This window comes from Lolium perenne, chromosome 3 (genome assembly GCF_019359855.2).
Source record: "Lolium perenne isolate Kyuss_39 chromosome 3, Kyuss_2.0, whole genome shotgun sequence".
Lineage (NCBI taxonomy): Eukaryota > Viridiplantae > Streptophyta > Magnoliopsida > Poales > Poaceae > Lolium > Lolium perenne.
In genome coordinates, this window is record NC_067246.2 from 142,390,948 (window position 1) to 142,414,746 (window position 23,799).

Below are 23,799 nucleotides of genomic sequence, written 5' to 3' on the forward strand. Positions count from 1 at the left end.
TGTATGAACAGAGACTAATAATATTTTTCCTAGATAGCCAGTACTAGTACAAGACTAACCCAATTGGAATCACCCAAAAATATTAAACCTACAATTTTAGGAATTTCCTTGAATCTGACTGTACAGAAAACAAGATCTGTAAGCCATAAATCGTAGAAAAATCCTAAAAATATGGGGCCACTTTCATTTGAAAGGTAATTAAACAGAGATGCATACACAATTGGATTTGGGTTCAAATTGTTTCTGAAACTCTCACAAATGGATTTACAAGTTTAATGCATGTCTGTACCATTTTCTTCCTCTCTGGATTTACACAACAGATAAATGTTTGAAACTTGTTTGAGATGATTAAGAAAACATTCAGTAATCCTACCGAATTGGAATCACACAATTAGGTTCAAAAATGGATTTTTGATGATTTAAAAGCTAACAGCCATGTCTGCAGAACACACAGAACAAGTTTAATTCATCAAAAATCATACACAAATCATAAAAATATGAGGTCAGCTGCATCTGAAAGGTATTGAATAGGTGGTTCTTACCCAATTGTTTTCATTCAAAAATTCGTCTCCAGGCTCCTGGTTTAATTCGACAAAGTCAGATCTGACCAGATCTTGATCTGTGAACCATTTCAATTTCAGGAGGTCATTCGAAGTGAAACCAACGCCAAAATGAAGGTACTGGAGAGGGCTTTCACCCACAGTTGAGTTTGCTCAAAAAGGTTTTGTAAAACGGAAGAAATCTAACAAACAGTGATTCTGCATGTTTGCAGAACTTTATTTACCATGCAAAATCCGTAACGAATTTGAGGATGAGACCAACGCCAAGTTGTAGATCTTTTCAATACCTATCTACGGAACTTTACAAGTTCGTACCAGAATCTGAAACAGCAAGATACAGAAATTACTGCAAGGTTTTGGACGAACTTTGCTCTAGAACTTCAGATCTGAGGATAGCTCAACCTTCTCCATGCTTGGACCAACATGCACCTGCATCAAGATCCAATCTAGTGAGAGGAGAAAGGAGAAAGTGAGCTGGACTCATCAAAGATTAGGGGAGAAGAGAGTGAGAGGGATGCTCTCATGGTGAGGGGAAGCTTGGGGAAGGAGGGGAGCTCCATCTTGGTGGCTTTCCATGGCCATGGCCGGCCATGGGAGCAAGGGGCAGCAGCATTTCGTGGTGGAGGGCAGGAGGAGAGTGTGAGGGAGTGGAGAGTGAAGGAAATGAAGCCAAAGGGGAGGTGGTGGCCGGCTAGGGCCAATTTATAGAGGGAGAGGGGTGGCTGCCTCCTTTTTTTCATTGGCTATGGTGGGTGGCTGCCCATTTAGTGATTGGGGTAGTTGGGAGGTAAGACTTGTGGAGGAAGGAAGTGAGGAAAAGAGGGCTGGCCGAAATTTGCATGCACATACAATGGCCGGCTCCATTCTTATGTCATGCAAAAATGAGTCATCAAAAGGGAGTTCCCATCATGCATGTAGATCATGGAGGAGCTACATAATTCCTTGCCGAGATGGTGGCTTAGATGATGTGTAGGAAAATATAAAATAGCTAGAGATGGAGGAAGAGCGTGATGGTGATGGGGGTGTACAAGTTTTCATGTGCAAGCTATTTTGGAGATGGCCGCCACAAGATTTTGAGACTTGGCCATTCCAAACAAGATGAGACACATGGTACCCAAGTGCCTAAGCAAGACACACGACACCACTTGTGTTATGCAAAGAAAATTGGTTCCTTCAAGTGGTAAAGAGTCTAAGGTTTAGAAGGATAGTGATGGATATAATGATACAATAACAATGATGAATATGGTGACATCAATTCATGAGGTCAAGAATGATGATGGAAGAGAATAGAGGGGTGAGATAGGTACGAGGAAATATAAGTTGCTCTTCAAATAAGAGGTCAATTGGGAAGTGATTTGAAAGTATCAAATGATCATCTACATGATCAAGAATTGGAGAATGAGGGAATACAATGTGGTGGATCAGAGATGTGCAAGAGTTGCCATTTGAAAAAGAGTTTAGTTGAAAGGTATGGGACACACCTCAATTGTATAGAGACAATTGGGAATGAACTCAAGTGAAATGGAATCTTGAAGATGTTGGGTGAAAACTAGTTGGAACATAGGAGTTCAAAATATTCTACTTACTTTCTCAAGTAAAGTAGAGTTTTCTCAATTTTAAAGTAAACAAGAAATGATATAGGTACCATAAACAAGCCTTTTGTTAAAAACAAAGCAAAATAGAGAGTAATGTTTTAGAAATCAGTGCTTGGTAGAAATGGTATGAAAAACAAAACCCATTTCAGTTTCTTGTTTTCTTTAAAGAAATATCTTGAAAAGATTTAACAAAACTAGAAGTAGTTTTGTGATCAAAACTAGAGAAGGAAAATCAATAAGATTTTAGGAGAGAGGAAACTTAATTTAGGGAGAAGTGTTCTCAAGGGTAGATGGTGGCTACAAAATGTACCCATCATTTCCACTCTTGGTTTTGTGAAGATTAAACTTGGATTAAAAACAAGCGGTAAAATCGAAGGATGTGATCTAGTGTTGAATCATTGAATAGGATACAAGATCGAGTTGAATATATGAGCTGCAAGGATTGACTGAGACATGCAAGACGTGGAGGTTGAAGAGGGTGTTGCATAGATGGGATCCATGCATTGAGGCTACCAATAACAGTTGTGGTTGCTTAGAAATTAACTGCCAAAGTCTGGACATTTTAAGCTTGTCAACACAGATGGTCGACATGGCCTCAAAACCAACAAGGATGAGTGGGTATAAGAGAGGGATGTAGCTAGGGGTAGATGATCCCAAGTTTTGAATTAAGTATGATTGAGCTATCTTGTACCACAAAGAGGAAAATTAAGATGGCACACCCATGTTGTCATCAAGAGAGAGGTTTGATGTAGTAAAAAGGAAAACAATTCTTCCTAAGCCACACATGTGTTTTATTTGGTGAGTTGCTTGTTTAACCACCAGGGGTGTTGTTCTATGAGGTAGCTCAAGACAAAGCTCACAAGAAAATCAAGATAATTCATCTACCAACAAATCAAGGCAATTCATCATAACAAACAGATCAAGGCAATTCATCTTAATTAGTCTATGGAAAAAGTTTTTGTTCCCCCCAATTTTTGCAATAAGGACAACCAATCAAGGTTGCAAAAGTTGGGGTGTTACAGATCTTCCACCCTTAAAATAATCTCGTCCCGAGATTACTGAGTGTAGAACTAGAGGAGTTGTAAAACTTAACTAAAGTTAGACTCCATTCTTCTGTAGATGTGCAGTTGTAGAGAAGGTTGTTGCTTCATCTTCTAGCAGACATGATGGATTCCTGCCGACGGCGAGCTTCATGAAGAGGTTGACTACTCCCTGCAGATGTTAGACCTGTAGCTTCTTAACGACCCTAGTGGAGCTCACGACTTCGGAAATTTAGTGCACTCCAATGGTGCCTTAGCAGGGTTGAAAACTTTTTAGAGTTAGCTAAAATTTAGTGGAAGACGAAGTCTTCTACCCTTAAAATTGTTCCTCGGGGAGGGGGCGTTAAAAACGATAAGCTTCGGCCACGGGTCTTGTCGGGCGCTCCTTGGAGAAGCTATTTATCTCCCATCTTGAGTCAAACATCTTCAGAGGGCGTTGTGTAGTCCACGGCTTCAAGAGGGGTTAGTGCATCCTACGTTTCCAACGGTATGTTAGAAAGGTTAAAAAAAGTTAGGGGTAGCTCCAACTTTTAGTGGAAGACGAAGTCTTCCACCCTTAAGATTTTTCATCGGGCTTTCGGAAAAACTCAGAGAGTCTGCCTTGCGGTCCTGTTGGGGCTTCTGAAGAAGTCGTCGGTCTTCCTTGTTCAGTTGAAGAATCTTCGGGGCAACGTGCAGACGACATCTTCAAGAGGCACTCACGTGTTAACTAAACCATAGGGGATGCGCGGTGAGTTACTAAGTTGATGAAACACCTAGTCGGTATCCATATGAAACAGCAACAGAGGGCGTCGAAGACAATCATCAGCTGGCGGGTCGGTGCTGACTTATACCAGTTGGTGAGCGGGTAAGTCGCACCTAGTCTTGAGTTCTTGAGGTATCTTCAGGAGCTTCACTTGAGGAGGACCAGATGAACCATGTGATGTAGCTTGTCTTTGACGCTAATGTTCTCTCATCTAGTTAGACGGTGTGTTAGGGGGGTGGTTTTCAAAAAGATATCCTCGAGGTTAGCATGATTATATACCAAGGTTAGACCAAGTTAGTAAGTCTTCTGGTAGAGGTGCAGTCACTCTTGAAGGTAGGGGCTTCTGCTATCTTGATGGAGTGGAGATGCTTCAGCGTTTCTTGAAGGTATTGGCTTTTGCTTGGTTGGCGTAGTAGAGATGCTTCAGATGACGTTGAAAGTAGTCGGCGTAGATAGGGGTCTGAGTTAGTTTCCATGACGGTTGAAAACAACTGCTAACGGGTTTAGAGTTAGAGTCTTTCATCAATCTAACGTCGGCGAGGCAAACTTTAATCCTATCATTGCATGTGACACCCATACAACCATAACCAGAAACAAAATACCACTAACAGAGGCTACTGGTATTTTTCCTAGATGCACAGTAACAAAACAAGATCATCACAATTGGAATCATTCAAAAATATTTATTTTTCAATTTTTGAGACTCAAAATACTAACCAGAAACAGTGATCAAGTTTTATTTACTAAAAATCGCACACAAATCCTAAAAATACAAGGTCAGTGGCATCTGAAAGATAATTTCATACTGGTTCTAGTGCAATTGGAATCACATCAATCGGAGCTACCAAACTATTTCTATTAGCAAAACAGTACACTGGTAGATTTCCATTTTTAATTTCTGTTTTACAAATTTTCAAACAATTAAAAAGGGCGGGAACATCTAAATAGCAAGACATACATGCACACAACAAACAGATACAAACACTCAAGGCAGCACACGAGGGAACTACAAGCAATCATCAAACCAGACATGGTACTCTAAGTACCCAGAAATTCCTAATGCGCAGGGGTAGCTCAATCAAAGCGATTGAGTTTGTCCTATCCATCCTATAGGTTTGGGGGCTGGTCACATATGTTGCCGTCTTCATATCGTCAGCATCAGCTTCAACTTGGATCCTTGTCGCAGTTGGTGGTGAAGGGGCCGGGTGGTGAGTCGTTGATGTTGAGGCGGAGGAGAAAACTTTGTGGAACTTCTAGTCTCGACATCCCGGAAACATGAGGTCTTTGAAGAGGTAGCTGTTGAGGTGCTCCCGAAGTCGAGATCTTCTCGTGGCTGGCCTAAAAATTACTAGTCAAGAAACTGAGGACTTGATCCCGGACGACTGCAAAAAGGTGCAAGTCCACGGAGGAAGAAGGTCAGCTCCTTGACAGACTTTGGTGACAACCAAAGGAATTCTTCTTTTTATCCCTCCGCATACGGCTATGTCGGCATCCAATCTTCAATAGTTGTCGTTGGAGATACGTGAGACTTCGTAAAAGGTTGATCCATCTTCGACTTCGAGTCTCCGGTCTGAGTCGGGGACATCGTCCAACATGTAGGTTTGAAGTGGTTGAGACAGTAGAGCAAGAATTTTCAAACCTTTTTATAAAGCGGAGAGATAAGAATTTAGAAGCTTTGAATAAATAAGAGGAATAGAAGCTATACTTCCGACTAAAGAAAGAATTTGTTTCGTAAATATTTTCCCCAAGTACTTGTTTCCTAACTAACGTCCATGCTAACTAAGGTCTCCAACAGTCAGGATAGCTCTGATACCAGCTCTGTGGGGACCCCGGACTAACTGTCCGAAATACCCTGTTATGTATACAGTTCACGATCCCATGATCAGTGCGCTGTGAACACATAACCGAACTGATATCAAATTACATCATCCTTTACAAAATGGAATAAGAAAATTACAATAAGGTTACATGACCAATCTTTACATAATAGCCTCGATGGGCCTAACTTAATCATCAGAGTAGCGGAATCACATCAGCAGCGTAAAGCCCGAGTCATCTGCCTTAACCCTACAGGCAACTGACTGGGAGAACGTTCCTAGCTCGCATAGACGTCGTCCAATCCTTCTTCATTTGTCGAATTCCTCCAAGTCTGGCCAAGTAAATAGCCAGGGACAAAGCCGTGAGTACATTTGGAATTGTACTCGCAAACCATCAAGAAGGTACTTTGCAAGAGTGCAAGATAACAAGTGCTAATCTAGATGACAAGAGGGAAGAGCTAATTTCTCTTGTGGAAATAGCATGTAGAAGAGAAGTAGTTTCTCTTGTGGATGTAGCATGAGAAAGAGAAATAGTTTCTCTTGTGGATGTAGCATGAGAAAGAGAAATAGTTTCTCTTGTGGATGTAGCATCCCAACATCACAGTTGAAGGGGGACACTAAGGAGATCCTATGACATCTCTATATCTTTGTTGAATAAGATACTTCAAAAGAGTTCTGCAACATAAAACACTAGGAAGGGAGTAACCCGGTTTATTTCCCTTCCGACCATTTCCATATGGTCATCACAATTTTCCCGTACCTTCCCGGTACTCCGAAAACAAGTTCCTTCCTTTCCTTTGTCAAACACTTTCATAAAACAAAACTCTTTAGGCTAAGCAACAGCCATTCCAACCGTCCATGACCGCGGACACGGCTATTCGAATAGATTTGACTCTGCAGAGTTTGCACACTTTCCCCACAAGATCCGCGAGTTCATCATGTGGGCATCATCCCTGCATATCAACTATGCCATGACAAAAACTCGGACATAGCCTTTCGCCTATTCGTCTTAGCACGGGATCCTACCCTATGGAGTATGTACCTCCCCGGCACCGTGGCAGCTCACCTCACTTTGAGCGTGGCTCCACCGCCAAGCCAGGAGACCCATAGTGCCTTCCGGACGGGTCAGCCCCGAAGGCCTCCCGTTATACTATTGTCTCCACCAACGACAATCCGGATTCAGGGGTAACCTTACCCTTATATAGTTGTGCGGTGTCCCATGTTAAGAAGAACAAACTACGAGCTAAGCCTCGTCCCACTCCAGGGTAATGTGGTTGCGCGGGTTAATTGTCACGGGTGAATACTTAGACGCCAAAGTTTTTCGAAAACAAGATTTTCTTTCCAACCATCTTTGCCAAGATCCTTTCCTTTCATAAACATACACTTGGGTAAGTCCAACTCACCCAAGGTTTTCAAAAATTCTTTTCAACAAGGTATTTTTCCAAGGGGGTTCCCAACCTATAGTTTTATGAAGGAACTAAGAGTCACAATGACATGATGCTAGCCATCATACCACTAAGGGGATGATAATTGAGGTGTTAAGGGGATCATACATACTTAGGATAAGCATGTATAGGGACAACATAATTAAGATGATTCAAACAAGGGTCATGATGTTAATCATCATACCACTAAGAAGATGACAACATGGATATGGTCAAGGGGGCATACATGCTTAGGGTAAGCATGCATAACATCAACAAGGGGGTTCACATACTTGGGAGCAAGTATGCAAAGCATCAACAAGGGGTTCAACATACTTTGGGAATAAGTATGCATAGAGTAGAGGACCAAAAATCACACATGATACAAGGAACCAAGTATATAATGGAGCAATGAGCACAACAAGAAGGATAAATAGCAAGAGATCAAAAGATGGCTTGCCTTGGCTTATTTGTCCCTGTACTTCTTCAATTCCATCAATATAAGAATTCCAACAATATAAATAATCTTCTCATCCGATTCCACTTCTTCTTCTTCTCCGGAATTGTTCGCATCTATCGCCGGAAAATATAAAAGGAACGCAATCAATCACATTGCATTAACAAGACAACATTCAACAATCAACAACTAACCATGCAGCCAAGGTATAACATACTAAGGACCTATAGATACCACAAAACAACTTTAAGATTTTTAATTTAGAAAACCCCATTTATTTACCTAGTAAAGGTATGAGAGTGCCACGACTAAGCAATTGCCTCTCTAGGTACCACCATGGAACAAGCTAAGTACCCCCTGGTATATAACATCATAAAGAGGACAAGAGCATTAGTTTGACATCAAATACATTCACAAAACATTTTCAAACATTTTTGGAAAAGTAGAAAACAGTTTTCCTAATTTAATTTGCTCACTTAACACTATACAAAAATAGGAAGCAAACCATATACCACATCATTTGAAAACTTAAGCAAAACAAAAGAGCTAAAGTTAGGTTGCAGAGGTTTTGTTTTGCAAGCATAAAACAAAGGTTGCCCACCTCTACTAAAAAGAGTTGGTCAAGGGTTTTAAATAAACCGAAAAGTTTTGCTTCAACAATGCATGCCACACATAAACATCACTAACAGCAACAAATATGTATGAACAGAGACTAATAATATTTTTCCTAGATAGCCAGTACTAATACAAGACTAACCCAATTGGAATCACCCAAAAATATTAAACCTACAATTTTAGGAATTTCCTTGAATCGATTTGTCTGAAAACAAGATCTGTAAGCCATAAATCATAGAAAAATCCTAAAAATATGGGGCCACTTTCATTTGAAAGGTAATTAAACAGAGATGCATACACAATTGGATTTGGGTTCAAATTGTTTCTGAAACTCTCACAAATGGATTTACAAGTTTAATGCATGTCTGTACCATTTTCTTCCTCTCTGGATTTACACAACAGATAAATGTTTGAAACTTGTTTGAGATGATTAAGAAAACATTCAGTAATCCTACCGAATTGGAATCACACAATTAGGTTCAAAAATGGATTTTTGATGATTTAAAAGTTAACAGCCATGCCTGCAGAACACACAGAACAAGTTTAATTCATCAAAAATCATACACAAATCATAAAAATATGAGGTCAGCTGCATCTGAAAGGTATTGAATAGGTGGTTCTTACCCAATTGTTTTCATTCAAAAATTCGTCTCCAGGCTCCTGGTTTAATTCGACAAAGTCAGATCTGACCAGATCTTGATCTGTGAACCATTTCAATTTCAGGAGGTCATTCGAAGTGAAACCAACGCCAAAATGAAGGTACTGGAGAGGGCTTTCACCCACAGTTGAGTTTGCTCAAAAAGGTTTTGTAAAACGGAAGAAATCTAACAAACAGTGATTCTGCATGTTTGCAGAACTTTATTTACCATGCAAAATCCGTAACGAATTTGAGGATGAGACCAACGCCAAGTTGTAGATCTTTTCAATACCTATCTGCGGAACTTTACAAGTTCGTACCAGAATCTGAAACAGCAAGATACAGAAATTACTGCAAGGTTTTGGACGAACTTTGCTCTAGAACTTCAGATCTGAGGATAGCTCAACCTTCTCCATGCTTGGACCAACATGCACCTGCATCAAGATCCAATCTAGTGAGAGGAGAAAGGAGAAAGTGAGCTGGACTCATCAAAGATTAGGGGAGAAGAGAGTGAGAGGGATGCTCTCATGGTGAGGGGAAGCTTGGGGAAGGAGGGGAGCTCCATCTTGGTGGCTTTCCATGGCCATGGCCGGCCATGGGAGCAAGGGGCAGCAGCATTTCGTGGTGGAGGGCAGGAGGAGAGTGTGAGGGAGTGGAGAGTGAAGGAAATGAAGCCAAAGGGGAGGTGGTGGCCGGCTAGGGCCAATTTATAGAGGGAGAGGGGTGGCTGCCTCCTTTTTTTCATTGGCTATGGTGGGTGGCTGCCCATTTAGTGATTGGGGTAGTTGGGAGGTAAGACTTGTGGAGGAAGGAAGTGAGGAAAAGAGGGCTGGCCGAAATTTGCATGCACATACAATGGCCGGATCCATTCTTATGTCATGCAAAAATGAGTCATCAAAAGGGAGTTCCCATCATGCATGTAGATCATGGAGGAGCTACATAATTCCTTGCCGAGATGGTGGCTTAGATGATGTGTAGGAAAATATAAAATAGCTAGAGATGGAGGAAGAGCGTGATGGTGATGGGGGTGTACAAGTTTTCATGTGCAAGCTATTTTGGAGATGGCCGCCACAAGATTTTGAGACTTGGCCATTCCAAACAAGATGAGACACATGGTACCCAAGTGCCTAAGCAAGACACACGACACCACTTGTGTTATGCAAAGAAAATTGGTTCCTTCAAGTGGTAAAGAGTCTAAGGTTTAGAAGGATAGTGATGGATATAATGATACAATAACAATGATGAATATGGTGACATCAATTCATGAGGTCAAGAATGATGATGGAAGAGAATAGAGGGGTGAGATAGGTACGAGGAAATATAAGTTGCTCTTCAAATAAGAGGTCAATTGGGAAGTGATTTGAAAGTATCAAATGATCATCTACATGATCAAGAATTGGAGAATGAGGGAATACAATGTGGTGGATCGAGAGATGTGCAAGAGTTGCCATTTGAAAAGAGTTTAGTTGAAAGGTATGGGACACACCTCAATTGTATAGAGACAATTGGGAATGAACTCAAGTGAAATGGAATCTTGAAGATGTTGGGTGAAAACTAGTTGGAACATAGGAGTTCAAAATATTCTACTTACTTTCTCAAGTAAAGTAGAGTTTTCTCAATTTTAAAGTAAACAAGAAATGATATAGGTACCATAAACAAGCCTTTTGTTAAAAACAAAGCAAAATAGAGAGTAATGTTTTAGAAATCAGTGCTTGGTAGAAATGGTATGAAAAACAAAACCCATTTCAGTTTCTTGTTTTCTTTAAAGAAATATCTTGAAAAGATTTAACAAAACTAGAAGTAGTTTTGTGATCAAAACTAGAGAAGGAAAATCAATAAGATTTTAGGAGAGAGGAAACTTAATTTAGGGAGAAGTGTTCTCAAGGGTAGATGGTGGCTACAAAATGTACCCATCATTTCCACTCTTGGTTTTGTGAAGATTAAACTTGGATTAAAAACAAGCGGTAAAATCGAAGGATGTGATCTAGTGTTGAATCATTGAATAGGATACAAGATCGAGTTGAATATATGAGCTGCAAGGATTGACTGAGACATGCAAGACGTGGAGGTTGAAGAGGGTGTTGCATAGATGGGATCCATGCATTGAGGCTACCAATAACAGTTGTGGTTGCTTAGAAATTAACTGCCAAAGTCTGGACATTTTAAGCTTGTCAACACAGATGGTCGACATGGCCTCAAAACCAACAAGGATGAGTGGGTATAAGAGAGGGATGTAGCTAGGGGTAGATGATCCCAAGTTTTGAATTAAGTATGATTGAGCTATCTTGTACCACAAAGAGGAAAATTAAGATGGCACACCCATGTTGTCATCAAGAGAGAGGTTTGATGTAGTAAAAAGGAAAACAATTCTTCCTAAGCCACACATGTGTTTTATTTGGTGAGTTGCTTGTTTAACCACCAGGGGTGTTGTTCTATGAGGTAGCTCAAGACAAAACTCACAAGAAAATCAAGATAATTCATCTACCAACAGATCAAGGCAATTCATCATAACAAACAGATCAAGGCAATTCATCTTAATTAGTCTATGGAAAAAGTTTTTGTTCCCCCCAATTTTTGCAATAAGGACAACCAATCAAGGTTGCAAAAGTTGGGGTGTTACAGTTTAGCCTTTTTCTGGATACATGCTTGCAGGTCGCTTATTGTAGCAGGTCTCTTGTAGGTGCCCCTGAAGTGTTTTTCGAAGGCGATTTTCATGTCGAACCAACAAAAGATGGAGTTCTCCGGGAGGTCGCCGAGCCAGGTACGAGCTGGACCAGTAAGGTACAACTGAAGCATGCGACAGGCTATTCTCTGGTTCCCTCCAGTGAAGCTTACTGCATTTAAGTAGTCTTCGATCCAGGTATCGGGCCTTTCGCTGCCATCATAGTGCTTCAGATTTCCGGGTAGCTTAAGGTTCAAGCCTTTTGGAAAGGGCTCCTCTCAGATCATCCTGCCAAAGCATTTTGGGCCAATGTATTCAGATCTCTACTCGTTGGGACGTTCCCTTGCGTCGCGTGGGCTGTTGCAGGGAGATTTTGAACGGGATCGAGATCTCCGGCCTTCGCCTCCGCCTCCACCTCCTCCACTGGGTGGTGGGGAGGGAGATCTACGAGGGGCCCGTGGGACCTTTTGCTTCCGCCTTCAGATTCACCGCGTCCTTCACGCGGCTGGCTCCGGCTTCGGTGGCTAGCTTCCCCATGATGGCGGTCGCCTCCATCATTCCAGCTTCTGCGGGGCTCAGGCTCACGTTCTTCATTCCGGCTCCAACGAGGTTCCGGCGCACGCTCCGTGTTCCGATTCCTCTGAGGAACCACGTTGTCACGGAGTTGATTCCGCCAGGCCCATGGAGTCTGGTGTTTTCGACTGGACTACGGCGGGGAGGAGGCAGAGGAGGTGGCTGGGGCCGCGGCGGAGGTGATGGGTTCCGGTACTTGTCCCTTCCAGTGTACATCGGATCCTTTCCCTTCCTTGGATCCGTCGGAGGTGTTTTTGAGGGTACCGGGATTTAATTTGGATGTTCTCTGGTTCTTCTTCTATGCTCCATGGATTCGGTGCGCGATTCATCGTCACGATGCTACCTTCCGGAGGTGTCCTTCTGCGCTGTGGATACACACAATTCCGGGTTGGATTCCAACCTACGCGAAGTGTCTGCCTTACTCTGTTGCTTCATTGCTCCGAAGCTACCAGTGTGCGGAGGTGTGCGATGTCGACTTCCTCATCTTGCTTGGCCAAGATCTCCGCGGCTTTCTTCATATTGTCCTTTGGAGTGGCGAGTGGCTGCTAGTTTGTGGGGGTTGCAAAGTTGATCTTTCGGGGGCCAATGGCCTCCCGGCGGATTCTATCTGCTTCCTTACCAGCATCTGCCATCATGGTTTCCCATTGTGCTCGGAGTTTCTTAGCTTCTGCCAAACATTTTGTGGCTTCGCGTTCTCTGTTGAGGAAACTTTCCATCACTTCTTCTGCTTCTTGCCTCTCCTCTAGCATTGCTGCTGCGGTGTTGGCAAATACTTTGGCTGTGGCCAGCATCTCCTTTATCTTTGCTTCTAGAGCTTCAGGATCTGCAACATCATCCAGAATTATTGGTTTGTTGAGGATTTCCGAGTGCACGATAGCACCCCGGCCTGCTTGTTCGACGAGCTCTTCTGCGGACAAGTTTCCCCTATGCCCGGAGATATGCCCCTCTCCGGAATCCGACGCGACGCGGTAGCGTGAACGCGAAGGCGGAGTCTCCGAAGTGGACGGGCCTAAGAGTCCGACATCGGTCGGAGTTGCTTCTTTGTCAGCTTCCTGATCTAGCCCAGTTATGGTAGCAAGGACCTGCTTAGGCAGAGCGGATTCTGCTTCGGTTGCCTCCTCATCTTCCAACTCCTTCATAGCGCGATTGTACTTTTCTGTGTTCATGGTGGAAACATCGTCTGAGGTTGGGCTTAGATTGCCCAGGATTGATTCCTCCTTGTCTCCGGCATCCTCTTGTTGATCCGGAACGTTGCTGTCTCCGTGATCATCCTGCTGATCCGGAGCATCGCTGTCTCCGGTAGCCTCAACCTGCATGGGTCCGGCTCCTTCCTCGGGAGAGGCGGTTCCTGCGGTGTGTGCGAGGAAGTGCACGAAGTGGCACCTTTGCTTATCTAACACCTGGGAGATCCAGGCGGATCTGCATTGGTCTTCCACCGTAATTTCCTGCTCAGGGGCGGATTGGGTCGGTTTTGAAATTTCCAGATCCAAGGCGGAATCTTCCTTAGGAAGTTCCTGCGTCTCAGATCGGATTTTCGCGACAGCGTCCAGCTCATCGGCGGTCGCGTCAGCGTGACTTACCAGTTTCCGTCGGAGTCGACGATCTCGTCGATGAAGATGTGAATGTCGCCGATTGGGATGATGGAGAGCTTGACGGGGTCGGTCTTAGCCGGAATCCAGCACTCGTCCTGATAGACGATCGGAAAGTTCCAGTCGTAAAGAACACGTCCCACAACGATGGAGTCGTCGTAGCTTCCCATGACGGAACCCTCCCGGTTCCGGCCTCTAGATGCCGCTGGCCCCATGGTGGACGCCAACTGTCGTTGCCTATTCGACGGTACTCCAGAGGAGGGATCCTCATGGAGGGAAGAAGAAGTAGGGGCCATTGGGCGGAGAGTCGTCGGGACGGTGGTACGCGATTTACCCAGCTTCAGAACACCTACACGATGACAGGGCCTACTGCTGCTTGTTTGGAATTATCCAGGCGCTTTCGCGTTGTTACAATGAGTTATGGTTGTGCCTCTAGGGCTCCCAGGATCCGGCTTATAAAGACGTCCGAATCTAGGGTTACATGGGGAGTCCTAGCCGGAATACAAGATGCCTAACTACAGAATATTACATTGCCGTGCACATCAAGGATCCACCTTTCCTTATGCGCCATATTGGATCCGGATACTTCATGGGCCTTCACGGATCCGACTATCTTCATAGGTCGGTTGAGATCCGGCTCCTGTTACCTGGGTTGGACTTCATCCATCTTGATCTACAGCAACTGGGCCGCCCGATGGGCCACATGCCACCGTCACCGTCTATGGGCCACCCGGGCTTGCCGGATCTAGGCCACGCTGTTGATACACCCATAAAGTATACCCACAACACTCCTCGAGAACCACACCACTCCCACGAACTTCTCAATGTCGCCACCGAGATGGGGCTAAAGCTAGGGAGAATTTATTGGAGAAGACACTGCCGCCACCACCACCCTAACGCCGCCACACCAAACTTTCACCCTAAAATCAGAGAAACAGAGCCCTCTCGCCGACAAGCCCAAGATTCACCCGTCCTCCATGGTCCTAAGTTTTAGTTTTTCCCTATAAAAACGTTCTAAAATACTATGCACATGCTCCTAGAGAAATAGTGCATTGCTGCCTTTAAAAAGAAATAATAGCGGATATCTCTTAGAAGTCGTTTGGTATCCATTATTTGGGCCTGAAATCCTGGAATTCATTTTGGAATTCCATAGATGGGCTGTTTGGTTGCCACAGAATTAGGCAGTTATTTCATTTAGGAAATCCAGCAAAATGATGCAATGGGTAAACACGACTTGTCATTCGTCTTTCTCCATGGAAGCCATTTACAAATTCAATATTGAATTCTATTGTCATTTACAATTCTTGTGGCAACCAAATAAATGTTCATTTCTGAAATTACAATGTAAATGAAATGAATATTAATGCTATAAATGAAAGGAAATCATGGCTTCCAAACTTCTTATTTATCTTCAAAGCATATATCCAACCCACAATTATTATAACGACTATTAATACGAGGCTCGGGTAGAGCAGAAAAAGACCTAGCAAGCAAGGAGAAGACGCGGCGAGCAAACCCAACCCAACCACACCAAACCAAACCGGTCAACCGTCATCATCATCAGTTCATCACATCTGCAACGCGGGGAAGAAACCGAAGGCAAATATTTGCACTTTAGCCCCTAAAAGTACCTTGGGTGTGGCGGAAAGGCCCCCCTCGCCTCGCAGCGTTGAGATCCATCCAGGGGTTCGCCGCCATGGGGACGGCGACGATGGCCACGGCGTTGGGCGCGGCCATGTTGCTCTACTTCGTGCTGAGCCGCCGGCTGGCGCAGCATGAGGACTCCGCCGGCAGCCCGGGCGGGGGCGCGGGCGGAGGGGGGAAGCGGCGGAGGGGGCGTGCGGTCCGGCGCCCGGCGCAGCCGCCTGCGACGTGGATCGAGGCGGTGGGAACGCTCGCCGAGACGCTGCGATTCACCTACGCGGAGACGCTCGGGAAGTGGCCAATCGGGGACCTCGCCTTCGGGATCAAGTACCTCATGCGACGCCAGGTGAGACCGCCCTACCTAACCAGCCACCGGCACCTTGCTGCTCGGATCCGATACGATTGCCGTGGTTCAAGTTTTTTAAAATGTGGTCACAACCTTGTGTTCTGGATCCGAAATGGGGGATTTCTTTCGCTGTAATTACGTCTCCGATGTTGCGTGCTGCGTTGCTGGTATGAGGAGATTCGAATAGCGGCTTCTAGCGATTGATCAGCACTAGATTTTCCCCTTTGACCCCAGAAAAAAATATCCATGCCTTTCGCGTGTAATCCAACAAATGGTTCATCGTTTCTTTTTCAGGGCAATTTACATGTGGCCAGTGTATATGCTGGAAGTGATTGCATTGAACTTAAAGGACCTGAAGTCATGGAAGAGTTGATTATTCTGCGACGTTTAATTGACTTGTGTTTTCTTTTCTCTAAGAAGTCATTCCCACTCTTCTTGGAATTAGCTGGATTTTCCCAAGAGGATGTTTTCATTGAGGAACCTAAGGCGGGGGTAAGTAAGTATTGGTAGTATTTTGTTCTTCTCTCCATTTATTAAGATGTGATTAGTTTCCACTGGTTATCTTGTTACAGGAACATAATTGCTTGGTATATTTCTCAATTCCTAACTTGCTCCAGTCTTACAGATTTTAAAGCCTGCTCATACAATTCTACGTGATGAGTGCACCAAATCCTTTCTTGTTTTGATTCGAGGCACCCATAGCATGAAAGACACATTGACTGCTGCTAGTGGTGCTGTAGTACCATTTCACCACTCATTATTAGACGAAGGTGGTGTCAGCAAGTTAGTCTTAGGGTATGCACACTGTGGAATGGTTGCTGCAGCGCGCTGGATTGCAAGAGGTATAACACCATGCCTCCTTCAAGCACTCAGTCAATGCCCAGAGTACCAAATAAAGGTGCAAATTTCTTACTTCTCACTTCTAGTTATAGTTTCAGAACTTAAGTCATACTTAGTTTGATCCTATCTCAGAATGCTATCTTACTAGTATTAAAAACATTGGCCTCCCAATAATTCTTTTGTTGGTTATGTAACAACATTAGTCAGTTTACTGTTGGTTTTTATGTTGGCATTGGAAGACTTCAGAAGCAAAATATTCATCATAGATATTTATTTAGCATGCAAATTAATTGAATCTGGCGTTCCAAGTACTCTATTTCCATGTATAAGATGCCTGCCTATTTGATCTGTAGCAAAATAAGAAAACCCAAATCCTTAATACCTGGTTGTGTACGTGTGTACTTGTGTTATTATTGTGTTCAGGACAGTAGGAAACATGTGTACTGAAATATAATAATAAAGAGAGTAGTTTACAGAAAAATATCAAGGTTCCATGGGAATCAAAGGCAGCAGGAAAAATCTAAAACTCACATTTGAGGAACTATTTATCTAGACCCAGTCATACATATGTGGATACTGCATATGCCTATTGTGCTTAGGGATGCCTTCTTTATTCTGAACATATTGCCTCCCAAATGACAACAAGCTTATAAATCTGGACAAATTGGTACCAGAAAATTCCTTGTTTATTTATTTACTTAATAGAGAAACAATTTTTAACCTGGGCACCACCATGTAGAACCCAGCATTCGCTGGCTTGTTGCTGGTTCTTTTCGCGTAGTTGGACTGCTTGCCACCTCCACGAACTAACCAACTGAGCAGCAGCTCGGTCCTGCAATTTCAGAAATTGAGAAGTAGAAAACTCGGGAAGAGTGTTTTTATGAATGACGCAAGAATGCAACTGTGAACAGCTTTTTTTTTTCTATTTGAATTTAACCAGAATCCCTGCCCCTCCCCCCAAGTATTTTATAGTGATGACCTTACAATAGTTTTGAACCCATTTCATAGTGCTGATCTTGCGCTAGATTGAGAGTTGGGAGCATATCCCCAGTTACCCGCAAAGAATACCTTTGGAACAAATTAGTTGCCCTTCAACAAGAAAGCCCTTGTAAGGTCTAGCTATATCACGATTGAACTTTATTCAATTGAGAGTAATAATTTAGTGGTGTAAAAGTAAAACATAGATACTTCAAACAGGACTAAGTTAATGAATGACAGTTCCCCTCCTTCTGATGAGTATGTTGTTCCCAGCCTGTGAGCATAGCAATGCACCTGTCAATTAGCTGATTAAGTCTTGTATCCTTGGCTTCGAAACACACATAGATATGTGGTGGATGGTGTAAATTTTCATGTCACTTTGTTTAAATAAAACATCCTCAACTATATAATTGTTTTATTGTCTTTTTTTTGTTAGATTGTTGGCCATTCATTGGGTGGTGGCACTGCTGCATTACTGACCTACATCCTGAGAGAACACACCGAGTTCTCCACAACAACTTGTGTTGCATTTGCGCCTGGTATGTCTACTGTATGCATTTAAATTTAGTACACAATTTGGTAACAGTTGAATTTTTGTTGTCAGCTTCATGCATGACATGGGAGTTAGCAGAATCAGGCAAGCACTTTGTAACGACTATTGTCAATGGTGCTGATCTGGTTCCTACAGTATCTACTACATCTATTGATGATCTTCGTTCTGAGGTAGCTCCATTATTTGTATGATTTACTATTCCTCTCCATGTTAATTCTCGTTCTAGGTGGAATTCTAACCTTCTAAAACTAGCCATCAACTCGAGCTGTTGTTATACTACCTTCAGTTTGTACTGTTTGTGGACAATCTTCTTTGGACTTCAGAAAGAGATCACAACCTCTTCATTTTATTTCATATGTTGTACTTGTGTTGCATCTCTAAATCCCTAGTCAACATAAAAATTAAAAACAAGGCAAAACTAGACTTTTATTTTTTAAAGGTTAATATCTTACATGTCAAACCCACACTAAATTAAATGCTTAAAAATCCCTAGCTTGAAACTGTGAGGTGGTGTTGGCACAGCCCAGCAGTTGTGGGCGTGTTGCTAAGACTTCGAAGATCCTGGGCAGGATGGCAATGCCTCATAAGACTCTGAAGATGTGGCCTTCCTTGGGCAAAGGCGAGATCCTCTTCATCACCCTGTGACCGAGATGCTGAGATTCGGGAGTGTCAGTGGGCTGTGTGAATCGGGAGATGCTATGTAGGGCTACTGTAGGTTTGTCAAGTGCAGCCCAGGGCCTGGTAGCCCCTGTGCTAATGGTGTTTTCATGCATGCTATAGTATTATTATTCGCGGTCTGCTTGTTATATTATGGTTTGTTTGACATACATCGCAGAAATGGGGAAAATACACTATGATGATCTCATTTTGCAAAATTTAGCAGCTATGGATTTCACTGCCTCTAATCCTTCTCTTCACACATCTTATCCCTTATACAGGTAACAGCATCTTCATGGTTGAATGATCTGAGGGATCAAATACAGCAGACACGCTTCCTAAATGTCGTTTACCGGTCTGCTACTGCTTTAGGAACTCGTCTGCAATCTTTCTCTGGTGCTAGAGCCAGGGTCGCTGGTGCTGGGGCACTGCTTCGACCTGTTTCAAGCAAAACCCTGGTAACATATCTAAACTCTAAAAGCTGTTAAGCTGTAATTTGTAGATGAATTAATACCGTGCACCACATTCCCTATTAGATTTCTACTACCATGTTAAGCATTCTCTATTACACAATTTGAATTCTGATTGGCTGCTTCAACTAAATAGCTAGAAGTGCTTAAGGATACCATTTAAGTATTTAATGTATTCCGTGATAGCCTTCTGCCTAATATCTTCCTAACTTACCATAACAAATCCCACAAATCTGTCTTGTTGATTATCCATATATGTGCAGCCAACTTCAATTAAGGAAAGTAAAACATTGCTGCCTAATTTTAAGGAATCGTTGGGCCATGCATTAGGAATCTCAATTAATTGTTTCCAATTTTGTATGGATTTTTTCTCACGCATAGTGTGTGGGAGCTGAACGGGGGAGGGGGTAATTGAAAAAAAGCCAAGCTACAAACCTTATGTTCTGAAACAAATACCAAAAATCTATAGGCACTATAGAAAGGAACGGAGGGAGTAATATCTATAAATGTTTTATGCACCAAATGACAAAGAGTCACTGCAACCTTGTTGATGTATAATTCGATGCAGGTTGTGATGAAACAAGCACAGACTGTTGCACAGGCTGTTGCTAGAAGTCGGTCAGCACTGTCTTCATGGTCATGCATGGGTGCACGCCGACGAGCTGTTAGTGTAGTAGCTGCAAGTCCCAAGGATGAAATGACTGCAGAAACTCATGTTACAAGTACAGTGGATTCAGAGTCTTTTGTTGTAGAACAACATGGCACCGAGGTCGTGGAGGAGCTGCAGTATAGTGCAACTAGTATTTCAGTTCATGAGGAAACAGAAGAAGAGGCTCTTCTGAGTGACCATGAAACCTCTAGGGAGCATACGGAAGAAGAAATAACCGAAGGCGAGTTGTGGTTTGAGTTTGAGAAGGACCGGGATCGGCTGGCTGAAGTGGAAGCACAGACCCGGGAGGAAGAGGCAGCTGCTGCCAAGGAAATAATGGAGGAGGAATGTGCTGTCCTAATGAATGTAGAGGATAGGCAGTCGTTCTCATCAGATAGCTTGGAGAGGCAGCAATTCTACCCCCCTGGTAGAATCATGCACATGGTTGCGATGCCTCCTCCCGATGCTGGTCCGGATGATCCTGTTGTGGCTGACGAGTGCACTGTTGGAATATACGAAACACCGAGACATCTCTACAGCAAGATCCGACTGTCTAATACCATGATCAATGACCATTATATGCCAATGTACAAGAAAATTATGGAAATATTGATTGAGAAGTTTGCAAACAATGATGACAACTTGTGTGCAGATTCTACAGTAGAATAGCTGGGTTGACTTATACATCAAGTGTAAAATAGTTTCCTTTTCTGTTTAGCTGCCGTTAGCGATTATTTGGCAGTGCAAATATACAACAGATAAGATGTCCTGATCCGTGCAAATAGATTTTAGTTAGGGTTGTGTGAGTGGATATGCAAATTGTAAAGGAATATGATATTAGTCATTTGACATCCTACTCCCTCTGTCCAGTAATAAGCGTACGTTTTCTTTATCTAAAAGACATTTTTATATTTGACTAAATTCGTACTGTACATAAATAACAACATCCGTGACATCAAATTACTACAGTGTATTACATGTCAGGATAAATCTATTAAACTACATGTCAGTATTAATTTAGTATCATAAATTATTAATTTAGAGAGTTGGTTAAATTAATAAATTTTGACTTAAAGCATGTGAGTAGCTGTTAGACTATCACAATGGGAAGTATCATACACTAGTATCATGCACATGATACTAATTTATGATACTACCCCCACAATGCATAGTATCATAAGATAGTATCATAATATCATCATATTTAATGTTTTGTAGAATCTCAATGCAAATTGTTGTACAAGATGTGTTTGATATTAAGTTTTCTAATTTTACGTGCTATGATACAGTATCATCTCTCATATTATGATATCACTCTCATCTCTCACCACATTAATACATTAATTGGTGTGCCGCATCAGATTTTTGCTAACATGGCATGATATATTTATAATATTCCTCCATTGTGGCTAGTCTTATGTCATCATGTTGGTTTTATAACTGTGATGTTGGTTTTATAACTGTGTTCTCCATGGTATATGAATGCTGAAAATTCAAATCAGAAATGTAAGTCGGATTTAGAATTTTGGAACTCAAAAATGTGCAAAAATCCCCAATGATTTACTAAATGTTTTTCGACATGTATTGGTGTCATGTAGGCCCCGTTGGACAGGGCCTTGCAAAAATTGGCGCGCGAGCCCGCCCAAAGTAGGGGCGGGACATCGCTCGCACCTTGGCAAACGTGTTCGGTATACGGGTGTCGGCGCGACACGTCAGTCACTATACGATCATCAACGAGTCGCCTCTCACCCCCCGCAGGGCCGGGTTAACTTTTCCAATGCCGCACCCCGACCTCTTCTTATAGCGCACTCACTCCGTCGCTCCTCCATCGCTTGCCGAGGTGGGACTAAACGTTTTGCTACCGAATGCACTAACATCTGGGCTGTGTGAGTCGGCGTGTGCAGCTTGTAGCTAAATGGGCCTGATGAACCAGGACTTGGCCCACTATCAGGATTACCCAAAAGTTCATCAGCCTTGGATCATCTACCCAAAGTTGATTGCACCTTGGCTAATTACCTAACAAGGACTTTAAAGTAAAAAGTATAATTATAACAGGACCCGAATTAGAGTTGTCACGGACAGGTCACGGGTAAGCTCTGATCGATAAGATTGAAACCCTCCTCGATCAACATACGTGCGCCTCCACTCAAGGCCATTCCCGGCGGCTGATGAATCACCTGGGAGTCCCCCATTGAGAGAGGCGCCTTGCAGCCGTCCGACGCAGTCCGATGTCGTACGTCCGACGCAGTTCGACGCCGTCCGACCTTCAATCATACGGATCGCTGCCGTAGGCCTGTATGTCCCGATTGCATCTTACTTCTGCTATTTCTAATGTTGGATCCGTCTAATGTTGTTGTACGGCCAGACCAGCGCCTCCAAAAATTTGTTGGTCCGTCAGTACACAGGGTAAGCGGGCACTTGATTAGTGTTCTACAATCCGTGGTAGTTGAGGAACTGATTCGTATTGTTTGAAGAATCATGGAAGCCATATACTTGCTTGTGATCAGATGCAGCAAAACCGTGGAAAGTTGCATGCATTCATATAAATGCCATCTCACACGTGCATGCATATTTCCACATACATGAAGATCTAATTTAGGGCTGCGTTTAAATGGATCATATGTACTATCAGCACATAAAACAACAGTTAGTCTTTCTTTCTTTTGAAATCTTTTGTGTTGCTTAGGACATGTCGGATGCGAATGACAATGTTGGAGACAATGATGCTAATGGATCGACAACAGGCTTTGGGACCGTGGACTGGTCGAGTCTTGTCATTGAAGAAAATGATGATGCTGGATTTAATGTTCCTGTGGCCGAGGATCATCTGTTCACCTTTATTGGTATGAGGGACGAGGATGAGCGACCAATGGATAAAACTGCTGATGGCACAAGTGTTGATGGCACAAGTGCTCATGGCACAAATATTGATGTTACAGGCAACACGGTCGTGTCATTTTAAGCATGCATGAATTTTGTGACATCTTATCCTATTTTTATAGCCAAGCTGCACATAGTCCTTTTACACCTACGAGGACGTATACATCTGCTCAACCATCAATAAGCCCTAGACGTGTTACAAGAAGGTGATATATTGCATTGCCAACTCATCTTTTCTGTAGCCTTCATATTATTTGTGACATTTTCCTGCTTTTTGAAGCCAATCCACTCTTTTTGGAGATGGGGAATCCCAGCTAGCGCCCACAACATCTCCAGCAAGGACTCCGACAAAAGTAAAGACACAAACTGTGAAGAAGATTACTCCTAGGAAGAAGAGGAGAACAGATTAAAACTTGTTGTTCTTCAGACGTTTTGTGATGTGTGAACTTGATTATATTTTAATTTTTTTTGTGATGTACACTTATCCCAACACATGATTCCATTGCTTACTTGGATCAGCAGCTTAAGTTCACGTTGGCTCGCACCATAATGAAGTTAAAATACATTTGCTTGTGCAGTCGTGTGCATTCCTTCAGGTTTACAGTCAAACTCTGTCGTGCGCATTGATTTAACCAGGTTTTGGTTTTCTGCAATCGAGCGAAGAAAAAAAATGGCAAGATAAAAAGCTTCTGCGATAAAAGACGTCTGTGGTTGAGAAATACCACCGCACGTGGACCCAGACTGCCTCATGTATTCCCCAGGCTGTAGTACAAACAACGACTACATCAGACTAGCCCCAAAGTAATCATTTTCATGACCAATTAAAGGGCAATTTGTTCAGTTTACACAAAACCCCTTCTGGGTAGATCATAAACACAATTAGCCTTTTGATGGGTAATTAATCAAGATGCAATCAACTTTGGGTAGATGATCCAAGGCTGATGAACTTTTGGGTAAATAACCAATTGACTTCAATGTTCACTAAGAATACCTGTAATCACAGCCCGCGTGAGGCAAATAAATTCCACGCACTAGCTAGATCGGTTTACAGGGATCAATGTCAGGTTT

General features: G+C 42.9%; 1 protein-coding gene and 2 long non-coding RNA genes across 3 annotated transcripts; 1 reads left to right on the forward strand and 2 right to left on the reverse strand.

Moving 5' to 3' along the window:
* Positions 1 to 528: 528 nt before the first annotated feature.
* Positions 529 to 852, reverse strand: LOC127293474 (uncharacterized). The gene is made up of 2 exons (XR_007845862.2): positions 785 to 852; positions 529 to 619 (listed from the first exon to the last, which is right to left on the reverse strand). It is a non-coding gene; the product is annotated as an uncharacterized lncRNA (long non-coding RNA).
* An 8,011-nt stretch (positions 853 to 8,863) lies between these two features.
* Positions 8,864 to 9,198, reverse strand: LOC127293473 (uncharacterized). Its single transcript, XR_007845861.1, has 2 exons — positions 9,120 to 9,198; positions 8,864 to 8,954 (listed from the first exon to the last, which is right to left on the reverse strand). It is a non-coding gene; the product is annotated as an uncharacterized lncRNA (long non-coding RNA).
* A 6,048-nt stretch (positions 9,199 to 15,246) lies between these two features.
* On the forward strand, positions 15,247 to 20,707 carry LOC127293471 (uncharacterized). Its single transcript, XM_051323105.2, has 7 exons — positions 15,247 to 15,704; positions 15,999 to 16,196; positions 16,330 to 16,602; positions 17,959 to 18,061; positions 18,127 to 18,245; positions 19,014 to 19,190; positions 19,771 to 20,707. The coding sequence occupies exons 1-7, from the start codon at positions 15,411 to 15,413 to the stop codon at positions 20,518 to 20,520; spliced, it is 1,914 nt and encodes a 637-aa protein (XP_051179065.1). The 5' UTR covers positions 15,247 to 15,410; the 3' UTR covers positions 20,521 to 20,707.
* The last annotated feature ends 3,092 nt before the right edge of the window (positions 20,708 to 23,799 follow it).